The 13,164-nt window shown below is 43.0% G+C and overlaps 1 protein-coding gene across 13 annotated transcripts in view; it reads right to left on the bottom strand.

Annotated features, from left to right (window-relative positions):
- Nucleotides 1-13,164, bottom strand: part of MTCL1 (microtubule crosslinking factor 1) — a 102,502-nt gene that overhangs the window by 40,342 nt on the left and 48,996 nt on the right. For 6 of the 13 annotated variants that reach the window (XM_063166317.1, XM_063166266.1, XM_063166300.1 and 3 more), the window contains exons 4-7: nt 8,395-8,454; nt 6,290-6,367; nt 1,194-2,519; nt 90-245 (exon numbers count right to left, since the gene is read on the bottom strand). In XM_063166317.1, coding sequence (XP_063022387.1) covers nt 90-245; nt 1,194-2,519; nt 6,290-6,367; nt 8,395-8,454 — 1,620 coding nt within the window. The remainder of the gene's footprint in view (nt 1-89; nt 246-1,193; nt 2,520-6,289; nt 6,368-8,394; nt 8,455-13,164) is intronic. The other 7 variants (XM_063166338.1, XM_063166327.1, XM_063166357.1 and 4 more) reach the window with 3 other exon arrangements.

A 13,164-nucleotide genomic window follows, 5' to 3' on the forward strand; every position in this document is an offset into this window, starting at 1 on the left:
TAATTTACTCCCCCAACCCCTGGCTTCTGTTACTCATCTCCTGGCTAAGGCAGCAGGAGGCAGTGAGTAATTTGGGCTGCTTTGCTGACCTCTAGACTGAAACAGCCCTTGTCTCCTGGCCTGTAGAGTTTAATGTCTCCATCAGCTCTGCGGTGTGGGTCGGTGGTGGCTCGCTGGTGGCGAATCTCTTGCTCCTCTCCACGATCTTGTTTGAGCTGCCACTCCATCTGATCCCTCAGTTTGGACTGTTAGATGCATGGGCGGTTTATAACAAAAAAACAAAAGGACAGGAGGGAATAAAGAAAACAAAAATGGGTAAGGTAGACGACTGAAAAACTACAAGACAAAGAAAAGCGTGAACAGAAAAAACAACTTAAATACAGTGGCATAAGAAAGTGAAGAGAACAAAACCAAAATGAGGATGAGCAAAATGATGGGCTGAAACATCTGAAAAGCAAAAAAGAGAAAGAGAGGAAAAAAGAATGCAAACACTGGTTATGAGGCGCATGCAATGAGGATGCATGAGTCAAACCAACAGCAAGCATACAAGTCATGAAGGATATGGGACACAAGGCTCTTCCTTCCTTACTTGTGCGGTGCAGAAAAGCCATATCCAGTGTGGCAGTTGTGGCAGTTTAGACATGCGCCCATGGGCAACGCTTTAGGCAAGGCAGTCCTTCGCTGGCTACAGAGCTTCTCACTCGCTGCTCGCTTAGGGGAGTGAGCTGTAAGCAGGCTTTTCAAAACACATCACTTAGAAAACTGCATTTGGTTGGGTTCTTTTGGCAAGGCTTTTGAGAACATGCCTGACCCTTTTACAAGAGAGCATAATAAAGACCTCCTCACATTTCTTAGCAAGGCTTCTAATTTACATTTACCAGATTTTTTTTTTTAAATTAATCTCCTTTTTTTCATGGGGAAACACTGATGTTACAGACAAAAACAAGACAGATCTCTTTAACACCAATGGATTAGCCTTTTTGCCACGAGGAACCGCCTCTGAATCAAAGGAGTTGTGCAAATAAATAAAAGAAAAAAAACTATAAAGTGTTTGTTTAACATTACACACTTAATACACTGCGGGTCTGAAATCATAACAAAGCAGCTGTGAGGAAAATTAGCTCTAGGGTAGCAATTGCCAGAAAGAAAGAGAAACGATAAAGAGAATGAAGGCAAGTAAGAGGCTGACCTACCTGGAAGTCAGTGATTAGTTCCTTCCCCAGGTTACCAATGGGAGAGTCTCGGGACATGGAGGTCATTGTGGATAGGAAACTGGAAGACTCTGTGAGGTGGGGAAGAGGGGATAGGTCCTCCATCTGCTCCTTAAGGCCCTCTCCAATGTGATCAACCTTTTCCAGGAAGGTCTGAAGCTCCTTCCGGAAAGCTTTCATCCTGGAGTTGACAGTGTCCAGAAGCTCTGGTTCATGCTTATCTTCTCCCCTTTCCTCACCACTTCTGAAATCCTGTTCTGTGGATGGGCTGCTGGTTACGTGCACCTTTGCATCATAAATCAAGCTGTCCGTATCGGTGATAAGGCGCTCCACAGTCCTCTCAAGTCTCTCGGCCTCACGTTTGATGTTAATTAATGACTCGGTGTCCTCTTTCACTCTCATGAGCTCGGTGGAGCACAGGTCACTGACTTCTGATGGCTTCCCACTCCCGAAACCCGACGTCTTCTCATACACTTCTTCGGAGTCACTCTCGCCCCCAATGGGCCCCTCTCTCTTTGGCTGTGGTGGACGACCATCTTCGCTGTCACTCTCTTTTTTCCCAGCATCGCTGTCGGCGTCGCTGTCCCTGGGGCTGGAAGTGCGCAGGCCCAGGTGAGAGGCCAGATCGTAACGCTGGACGTTGGACATCAGGACCCTGTTCTCATACTGGAGCTTCATCACTTTCCCGCTCAGCTCATTGATTTGTGACCTGGCCGACTTCAGCTCCTCTTGCAAGGTCCCACCACCCTTGGATGCTGCATCATCCAACCAGCCTGGCTCTTGGCCCGGCTCAAACTTGAATTTGTTCAGCTCATTCGTTAGCTGCTTGTTGTGATCCTCAATTTCAGAGATTGACCTCCTCAGCAGCTCTGCTTCCTCTTCCACAAACTGCAGGTGCCTGCGTAGCTCTGTGGCTGACTCCACAGAGTCTCCGTAGGGCGAGGTAGGAATGCTTGAAATGTGGTCCCTGCTGAGACACTCTTTTTCGTATTGGCACCTCATATCCTCCATCTCAGCTTTAATCCCCCTGTTCTCCACCTCCAGTTCCACTATTTTTCTGCCCAGTATGTTGGCTTCCTCCTCCACCAGCTTCAAACGAAGCTTCAGCTCAGCCTCCCTGGTGCTGGGTGGGCCCCCTGCTTCCCCAGTAGGCAGCGGACTGTCCACATCTCCATAGATGGACTTGTACTTCTGGAGCTCCTGCTCCAGTTCGTCCTTCTCCCTGCCCAGTTTGGCCATCTTCTTACGCATCAGCGCTGCCTCCTCTTTGGCAAACTGGAGCTGGCACTTCAAATCAGCACTGTCCTCCTGCCAAGAAAAAGCACCCCCCCAAAACCAAGATTATATTACAATAGAAGAACAACCAGCAGCTTATTTTCCAAAATCTCCACTTCTCCACCCTCTGAGCTGTATCTGTTAGGTATGCAAACAATTCACAGACACAGCTGCACAAACCACACAGTTGACACATTTCATGGCTTGGTCTTGGTTAAATTGGCGAAGCAGCTTGACCAGAGTTAAAGAGGGAAAAAAAAAGTGTGCCTGTGCAAGTGTTCAGTGATGCAAGAGTGCCAACACAATGTTTTTTCTCAAATGCTGAGTAAATTTTGTGGAAAATAATGACTCAAACGAAAAGGTTCCATGATTTCCTGGCACTTTTTGTTCCATTCACTTTTTGTTCCATTTACCTTTAATGACACGCTTGTTCCCCTTAACCACCATGAAACAAAGACTACTCAGATGAATTTGCTCCTCATAATCTCAAAATTTGTGCTCCTTCAGCTAGAAAGCACAACAAAGGTGTGCTAAACTGTATGGTTGCCTTGAAAAGTGAAGACTTTAGTTACTGTGATCTCATAATGCTGTGAAATAGACGAAGTTCCTAACTTGCTTTCCAAATAGGAAGCACACTGTTGTGTCTACTGCTGTTATTATTAGGACCGAGCAGATTGTGATCTCTGTTTCTGGGATGAACAACTGTTCACAAGGGAGATGGGTGAAAACATGTGAAAAAGGGAAGAAAAATTCATTAAATCGTGTTTACACCCAAATCCATCCCATGTGAAAACCTGCATTTTTCAGGAAGTACCAGGGTATTGAATGGCTGTTTGGGGTTTTTTGTGCATGTCGGGTACTGCATCTCATTTCAAATGAAAACTCCAGCGTGTATTGTGCTGAAATAAGAGACAAGGTTAAGTAAATTCTAAGCCAATGAACAATTTCTTTGCATGAATCACTCTTATGAATTGTCATGGAGATACAGGCACTTGGCCTCAAAAGAGACACATTTATCAGCATTAGCAGTATAATGGAAGGCAGGCTTTGAAAGATGATCTCCTGAGACAGCAGATTTTATCGTTGTTGGTAGGCCATGTGGACATATGTGCAATTATATATGGAAACTTCATTTCAGTCTCCGCAGCACTGTTATCTTTCGCAAGCACCATTTTGTTTTAATTCCTAATAATAGAAACCAAATTCAGAGGAAAACACGACTGACTTTAATTGTTCACCCAGATCAGGCTATGAAAAAAAAATTACAAAACTAATTACAGCTCAGTAATCTGAGGAAATTATTTAATTTCTATAGCACTGATCCTAGCACACTAGTCTTCTATGTTACCTAGATTAATTTTGCCACATTCTATATACACAAATAGAATTATGACTTAATTTCAGCTAATAACTAAACAGACACAAAAGTGTTTGGTTGTATACTTCTGAACCCAGTTAGCTTTCTGATTGATGCTGCCTGCTGCAGGTTGCCACTTTAAAATGCTAAAGAGAAAAAGATGTTAAATTACATGTTAAAAACATGATAGAGGTAAAAATTAGTCAAACTTTCTGTTAATATGTGTTTTTATTTGACAACCAAGAGCCAAACACAACTGCAATCAGCTCATGGGTTGATTAAAATTTTGGTCATCATGTCTCTGGCATCAGAAATATAAATTTTAAATTAATTCAAGCAAGGTACTTATGATTGATTAGAAGCAGAGCCTTTAGAAGATAGACTTTCTATCCTCTCTATTGTCACCTTGCATACACATTTCTCTTTTTCATACATATATTTATAAATTGCTTTTCTCTTTAAAACTCAAAAGTGCAAATTAAGAATCAAATTAAAACCTGGCAAAATCCTATGCAGCCTCTAGGCAGTCACTCTGAATTTTGGTTGCTTTGGCTGGATAAGATTGTATGATGAAATAATCAACTTTGTCCAGGGCTGTGCAACACATTACCTCTGTTTTTCCTATCACGATGAATCAGTTCATCCCCAGAGCTCAAGGTTTTGCTTTTAGAGAAATACAAAGATCACAAGGAAAGGTACAGCCAGACTAGTGCTGCACATCAGAACTCACAGGTGGGGTGATTGCTCCTGGTTATTTATTTATTTCTCTGTTAATAGCTGGTCTGACATGTTCTTTATTCTGTCTTTGTAATCCTGCATCCTTTACTCACTCCTTGTCTGCCTTTGGCTGCAGGAGCCCAGCTGTCTGTGGCAGTAGCTGGTGCCTTGCACCTCCCTGGCTGGAGCGATGCCTGGCTGAAGGGGCATTGCCTGCCCCGTTCTCTGCTCTGCCTGGAGCACCAGGGCCCTGCTGCCACCCTGGGCTCAGGGGGACCTCCAGCCAGACACCCACTGCCCTCCAGACAGTACAAATAACAGCACTTGGGACAACACACTCAGAGCTTTGAGGCTTTTGAAGAAAAGGGAAAGGCTGCGATGTGTTCAGGGTCAGGGCCCCAATGTTTTTGCTCAGCATCATTGCACGACTCAGTGCATCTGTGGAGTTAGTGCGTTATTATTGCAGGACAAAACCACTTTTAACTCCTTCAATGGCATCACTTTATTGCCAGGTTTTGTCTTAGCTATTTAATTTTTTTTAAAGGATCAAATTTTCAAGTTTTGTTTTTTCGCAAGAGCTGAAACAAGCAAGATTTTTTCATTAAACAAACACAAGCCTCATACAAAACAACAGAGCTGATGGATGGTAATCTTGCCTGCTAAATATGGATCCCATCTGGAAAGGTGAGAAAGCTCTAGATCTTCCTCACTTCCCTGCCAGGGAACATCCCATTCCCCTGACAGCATTTTTTCCAAAGGAAAAGAATGGTCAGGAGAGATTTATCAGCCAGATCTAAGCATGCCAGAAGGGTAGGACTCCAACCTTCATGCATCTGTCCCTCTGAAACTTTGTGTACAGAAATATCACTGATTTCTTGATCAGTTGAAACCAAGTAGAAACAGTGAGAGAGTGAGACACCCACACAGGCAAAGCAGAATTTTGACATATAAGGCAAACTAAAGAAAGGCCAAGTCACTGAAACTAAGAATAGCTCATTATTAGTTAAATTGTAAATGAAAAGACAGGAGAGTGGAAAAAAGAAAAAAGATAGAGAATAGCCTTTCCATGGCTTTGGAGGAACAAGAGGCTCAAATCCCAGGGGCTGAATATGGGCGATGGCCTCCTAACTGTATTAAACATCCAGTATGTGCATGCTTTCCTAAAATGTGTACAGAAGGCAAATCATAAAGAAAGAAAAGAAGGAGCAGCAGTGCAAAGATGTGACAGTCACGGTGCTCTGTCATGGACGTTGAGAGATCATTAAGGATAAATGGGAGTTAATGATTACCGATGGTGATAATTTGCATGCAATTGCACTGCAGCTCTGCATGGCACTTCAGAAGGATGTTAATGGGTAAAAAAAGGAGAAGAAAAAAGCCCAGATCCTTCCCCACAGAGTCTGCTGTCTAATTTAGACAAATGTAGAATGTGGAGATAAAGAAATGAAATGCATAAGAAATAAATTAACTTAATTATGCAATGTAAATGCATCATGTGTGAGAGATGTGATGAGAATGAAGAGCTGATCAAAAATTCCCCAATACAATATTTCTTTTCTGGCAAGAAGACACAAAGCTAGATAGAGGCCAACACCATCTCCTCTACCACCACCACCAGCGCAAGGGAACTGCCAGGCAGAAGACTGGTAAGCAATTTTGGGGTTGCAGGTCTGATGACAAGGCAGTACAACCAGCACCCAAGCATCCGGCTGAGTGCCAGCACTCCTACCTTGCGCTGGAGAACCACTTTTCTTTGTGGTTTGCCTGGTGCCTGGTATTTTCCAAGAAGCTCCGTTTTGCAATTCTGCTGAATAAAAACTTTTTTCTTCAATACTGCTAGAGGTGGGAGAGTGCTACTATAAATTCTGCTTTTACACAGCTTCAAGACAATCAACTCCATGGGTATTATTTACTTGGTGTGCTCTGTGGTGGGTGTGAAGTTCCAGCTAATTTTCATGACTTGCAGTAAGTAAAGCTTGCAGTAAGTAAAAACAACAGTCTTGCCACATGCTGTATGTATCTGTACACATGTGGATGCACAGAATCTAAGTTTGAGACCTTCTCAGTCACAAAATATATAATGGGTGTTCATTCTAGGTATTTAAGGTATCTGTCCCTGAAGAGCAGCATTTTGAACCTCCTGGGCTGTGTCTGTATCAACCCAGGACCTGGCACCTGCTTGACCAGGTCAGGCATGTGCTGTGATGTGCCTTGATCTCAACCAGCAAATACCTCTGAATGGATGCCTGGGTTTGGAGACATTGGAGATATTGGTAATATCCTAGAGTTGGGAGAAAGCCAGGACATGTACATATAGGCTGGGCTATGTTAGCATATAAGGTTATTTTCGGTCTTTTTTACCCTAACGAGTTGGTGAAGAAAACTGAATGGCCACCTTGCAGAGTGCTGATGCAAAGGTTTTCATTTCCAGCCCCAAGCCCTTTGCTTGCAGGAGTTATGGTGTGTGTGTAGAGGGTAAAAGTTTTTCTCCCCATGTGGCTTCTGGGATCACTTCTCTTTGTTGAGAGAGGTGCTGAGCTCACACTTAGTTACTCAGTTCATTTTGTGAAGTTAATTTTGTTAATTTTGTGAAATCTTTTTAAGGCTTTCCAAAGCAAACTGTAGCTGCTCTGGATTTGGGCAGAGGAAGCCAACATGAGAATCCATTCTCTTTGCACAGTTCTGTATTTCCAGGAATGAGGAAAGGAAGGACAGTGCTGCTCACAAACCCCTATGGACAAAATTGTGCCTTCCTGTGGCTTCATCTGTAATTTGCATCTGTGTGGGCATGTGCATATATTTCATCTCTGTATTTTACATACTTGCAGAAAAACAAACTCTGACCTGACTGACAACCTAAATAACTCTCCATAGCAAGAACCTCATTTTAAGGTATGATTAAGCCATGCTTGTGTCATCTTGGCCGGGACACCCAGTCTGCTGTGGCCTGGGAAAGCAGGCTGAAGTGCCCTGGCCACTGGCCAGTCCCCCAGTATGCCCACTCAGCTGCCTGCCCTACCCCCTCAAGTTCAACATCTTGTAGTGATTTATGATGGTTTCAATTACCAATCAATGGACTTTAGGACTAGACAGCCCCTAGGACTCGGCTGTGTATGCTGAGCCTGCCGAGGGGCAGCAGGGGAAGTGCATCCCTTCTCTAATGAAGGCACAATGTCTCTCCTGGCTCCTTTCCCAGCAAGGTGAAATACTATCCCCATCTCCCTGGCTATAAACAGTAACTGTGCTGGGAAAGGCTTTAACTCCTACAGTCAGCACAAAAAGCAGAGGAAACCAGGCAGACTGCTTTCCTGAGAAGGACTGACCAACGAGATTTAAAATAAAACCCATGTCCAAAGAGAGACTGAGTGGGAAATTGTGTTCTCTGAGGTACCTCAGCTTTGGGGAGCACAAGTTCCTGCAACATCAGGGAGATCAAAGGAGATTTGAGAGCTCGAGAGGTGTCACTGCAGTGTGTGAACTGCATTCCTGCCAAGACCCTCATTAGCACAAAACCTTTGGCACAGTGTATAAATTTAGTTAGTCCCTAAGCTGTGATCCAATTATTTTGTGAGGCAAGGTGATTTGCTCCTCTTGTAGCAAACCTGCAGCCTCAATCAATGGATACAAGCACAATGAGCCTGAGAAGCTGCACAGTTTAGAGACTGTACTTTTGTCCTAAATTGCTTCTACATTATCTCTGGGAGGTCTCAGTAGATTAAGGCCTAATTGCACTCAACTTAATATACCTGATGGCCCTGTCAAAACCCATAAAAATAAATCTTGAGTTGTATCATGTGATTTTTGCTCAAAGTTGCATGTTCATGGAAACCATACCTGGGTAAATGTCTTCTTTTCTTTGTGGATTTCTCTGCTGCCTCTCCTCTTCAGGGAACTCTGCAACAGAAACAACACTGTGTTATTGATAAGCTAAATGCAAAGCCTGCAAGTTTGGCAGGTTTCACCACTATACAATTAATTAAGGAGAGAGAAAGAATATTCTCCTGAACAGCTGGGGATTTAATTTTTCATAATAATCCTTAAAAAGAACAAGATGATCAGGTCCTTATTGGTGATTCTTTTAATGTCCAAAATTTCCCACCAAAATAAGGAATAAAATTAGTTAAAACTTCTATGGACCACCACAATTTTTGGCTAAACTTTCTTTTTGCATGGGGCAATGATTCATGTTTGATTAATCCAGGGCAGAAGTCCAAGAATCTTACTCACAGTCGATGTGAAACACGTGGTGGAAACCTCAGAGGAAAGCAACCCCCCCAAAAAATAGGCAAGAACATGCATGTTTAAGCTATGTGGCATAACATTATTTATTAATCCATGCTAGCAAGCATACTGAGGAGCCCAGATAAAGACCAGATAATTCTCCAGATATTTTTGAATTTACTTCATAAACCAGATTTCATTGGTTTTGCAAATCTTTATATCCCTCTATAAGAAAATATTTTTAAGACATGGAAATTATGTCAGCATTACTGCTTCACTGAGAAATCTCTAATTTCGCAAATGGAAAAGCACAGTGTTTGTGAGAAGTGAGAGGTAGAGCACCATCAGGATGTTACCAATGTTTATTTGTGTGTCAAGACTGGTTTCCAAACTAGTATGAGCTGGGCCTATTTAGAAAAGGCATACATTTGACACTTATCAGGTTGAGGGGATCAATAGTTATCAGAGAAAAGAAAGGCAGAAAGCTGGGAACTGCAGAGTTTGAATTCAAAGCAGGCCATGTTGCTTTGACTGTGCCCAGAGCCCGAAGGACGATACTCCCCAGATCCCCTCGATATTCTGGGGTTTTTTATTTATTACTTCTGTTTATATTTGCTCTGTGGAGGACAATTTCCAGCTGAGGTAAAGCCTAAGCTGTCATGGGTTGCCCACAGTTGGCAAGCAAGATGGGTTGCCCTGCTCCTCTGGTCCATGTGATGGAGCAGTGTCCCGGGACCAGAGCCCGTTCCCATCCCAGGTGAGTTAATCCCAGTCTCTGTAACCCACACTGAGCCAGCACTGCAAACCAGGAGCAAAGAGGAAGGGACAGGAGGGAGAGGCATCCTGTTAGTTAGCTAAGTCCAGCCCTGTGCCCAGCCACAAGCTGGCAGAAAACAGGATGTCAGCTCGGGGACCAGCACACACACCACACACAAATCTGAACCAAAAGCTTTCCCTGGCTTTGTGGTTTCTGCCTGCTCAGCTGTGCAGCTACTGCACGCTATAATTATTGCACACAAAGACAAATCTCTCCTTCTACTCTTTGTTTTACACAGATAAGTAGTTAAAACCCATTCATACACAGCACCATATGCCCAAGACATACTCAGTTTATTTTTGCTAATCTGCTCTCTACTTTAATCCAGTGATTTCCTATAACTAATGAAGCTGAGTAAGAGAAATGTCTTTTTCTGGATACTGAAACAGTTCAATAAAAAAAGACTTTAAACACTAAAATCATCATATGAAAACCTGTTACACAAGCTTAGGCAGGATAAACAGTTACTGTTTTCTCTCCCTTTTTTTCTTTTCTTTTTTTAATGTGGTGTTATTCTAGAAGCTGATATGCAACTGAAAGCAATCACCAGTCAGCAGCATCACTCCCAGGCACACAAGAGGGGTCATTCTGGTTGAATGGAGATGGGGCATAGCCCTGGTCCCCATATGTGACTTCTTTTCCGTGTGACTTCAAGCAAGAACAATTTGGCTGAGAGGAGGTTGTCTGGATACTGCATTTAATTTGTAAGCCCTTAGAGTCAGGGATGAGGCTATCAATTTCTGTAGAGGCCTCAATGCCCAGTTGTAGCAAGTAGCTACTCATCATGCTAAAAATGAAAAGCCTTGTGCCAAATGCTGAAAACCTCTTGCTCTTACCTATAGGTAAAAGGTTTCACTTGGACAAATCCAGCTTGAGAAGCTAAGGGATACAAACACACAGACTATGGTGTGCAAGATAAAGTGGTAAAGACTTTGCTGTGTAGTATGGGACAATACTTGGAAAACAAGGGGAAAGGAATTAAAATAATGGTAGATGACATTGATGACAGGCTGAGAAACAGGTAGGTAGCAATCCAGCTTTGGAAACTGTAAGCTCCACTCCTCACTGAAACAATTAATTTCACCGATCCAGACTAACAGGTTTGTAACATATTGCCTTAGATGAGGCCTCATTTTAAGCATTTTCACACTGTGCTGTTTGGATTTGCATAAGAACAACTTTGTAATCAGTGCTCAGGTGGGAGCTTTGTATATCCATAAGGCAGAGACTCAACCTTAGGCTGAGTCTGTGCTCGGTGTAAGAAAAAGATGGGAACATTTACCTTTGGGGACTGCCAGTGGATTACAGGGAGAAACTTCCCTCACATGTATCAGTGGAGGACTTGAATACAAGCATGGCAACAAGGAACTGCCTGCCCATAACCCCCTAAGCCCTACATGAAAACAAGGCAGTATCTCCATTTCAGCACTATGGGACCAGGTTACACATGTGTATGAAACACCAACCAACAACAATACAGCTGCTGTTTTAGCTGGGCTAAGGGCAGAGGCTGCTGCTGCTAAAAGCAGGGGAATGTGCTACAAGCTTAAATTATTTAAAATTAAAAATGGTCCAATAAATGAGCATTTCTCTTTGATTTTTTGATGTACAGGAGATTGGCATCAGAAGCTGATATGAATTAGTGCTAGAAGGAACATTTCTATACTACTATCTATACTCAAGAGACCAGCCAGGGTTGGCTGTCTACCAAGAAGTCTTTCAATGATGGTTAAACGAGATTTTATTAGTCCTTTGGTTAACAGAGTCTCTTAAGGAAGTGGTTACTTGTGCAGATATTTCCTACCTCTACAGTTTCACTGCAATTTATTGATGGACCTCTTGGCTACCAAAGAGAGCTCAAGTATGGAGGCCCAGTGTTTTAAAAGTTAAACTTCCCAAAAGATTATTGGGTGTAGGGATTACAGTTTTAACAGTGGAAAGAGACACAATGATTTTTGCTTTCCCTAGGAGCCTAGCAGGGATGGGAAGAGGGAATTTGCATTTTCTGGTGAATTCCATTTTTGACAGGTCAAAGAAGAGTCCTGCAAACTGAGCAGTGAAAGTGAGCAGTGAAACCCACATGGGGGACAGCAAGCAGGAGTCAATGCACAGGAACTGGTGGTTGAGCAAAATATGGAAATAAAATGTGAGTTAAGAGCAATTGTACATGTAAGCACATGATAGACTCCCAGTTTTCATACTGAAGCAAGTGCCGAGCAGGATGAGAATAGAGCTGCAAACAGGCGTTGGTAGAGAAGGATTTGGAAAATGAGAGAACCAAGAGTCCCTAAGAGCTGCCATCCTGTCACTTTATTCACTGCTGCTGAGAGGAGCAAGTAATTTGGGTGGCAGTCTGATATCTGCAGGCAAGCGTGGGCTTGCTATCATATGTGCATCAAACTGAACCTGCAAAATTCAGTAGCCAGTTACTGCAGTGACAATGTTTGCAACTCAAAAACAGAGAGGCTGGGTTGGAAAGTCCAGCCCTGAAAGCAGTTTCTATTACTGTGATGTGTGAGGAATTATATACCAGCATCACTGGCGCTTACGAGCTGTATAAATAATGTTCTGTGCCAGTGATGGTTTGCTACTGATTGCTTTGAAATGGATAATCACAATTTTCATTTGCATGCATTAGAAGATACTGCCTGTGAGGGACCTGACAGTATTTTAAAAAATTATGCACAATTGACAGAATCCTCTTGCTCCAAATCCAGCAGTAGGTGAAGCAGACCACTTGCAGATTACCAGGAACTTCAAGGCCAACAGCTTCAGAGCTGCACATTGGCATTTCATAACAAGAACTAAATTCTGGCTAGCTGTTGGGGCCTCTCATGTTCAAGAATGAACAAACCATCCAGAGGGACATAATCTCTGCCCCACAGAATGTGACTCATCAAGAGATCCTGCCAATGGACTGACTTTTTCATAGCACTTACTCTCCAAGAAACACCAGTGGTTTAAATGAAGGTAATTCTGCTTGGCATCTATGTGAATCAGAAGAAAACCAGATCCTCTTGTTAACAGATGGTCAGAGGGCGGATTTATCCCCAAGAGATGTAAACCAGTGTTCATTAACTGCACCGCTAATCAGGAACACTTCACTGCAAGCGTATTCCAGGCACTGTGCAGTACTGCATATGAAGATTCTGTCAGGAGATGAAAAAGGAAGGGGATCTCCATGTTCCTTCTCCAGCAAACCTCCTCCACACAAATGAAGCTCTGCTGGCCACTGCAGGTTGTTTCCCTCTTAACTTTTTGCAGCTTTGGACTTGCCAGACCCTGACACTGAGGACATGCACGATTCTCCTTCATCTCACTGTTTTAGAGCTCTCCCTGTTTGTAGAGTCTTGCCGATAAAGGAAAAAAAACTTTGTGCAAAGTTCTGACACTCTTAAATCAGTGATGAATAAACTCTTCTAAGAAGAAAAAAACATGTCCTGGACAATGACCAGAACCTGTTTCTTTAGAAGGGGCAGATTTCAGCTATCACACTGCGCTGTCCTTTATTGTTACTAGCCCATTTGGGAAAAGGAAGCATTTCCCTTTTCTGTAAAAATATCATC

Source organism: Melospiza melodia, chromosome 1 (assembly GCF_035770615.1).
Source record: "Melospiza melodia melodia isolate bMelMel2 chromosome 1, bMelMel2.pri, whole genome shotgun sequence".
Lineage (NCBI taxonomy): Eukaryota > Metazoa > Chordata > Aves > Passeriformes > Passerellidae > Melospiza > Melospiza melodia.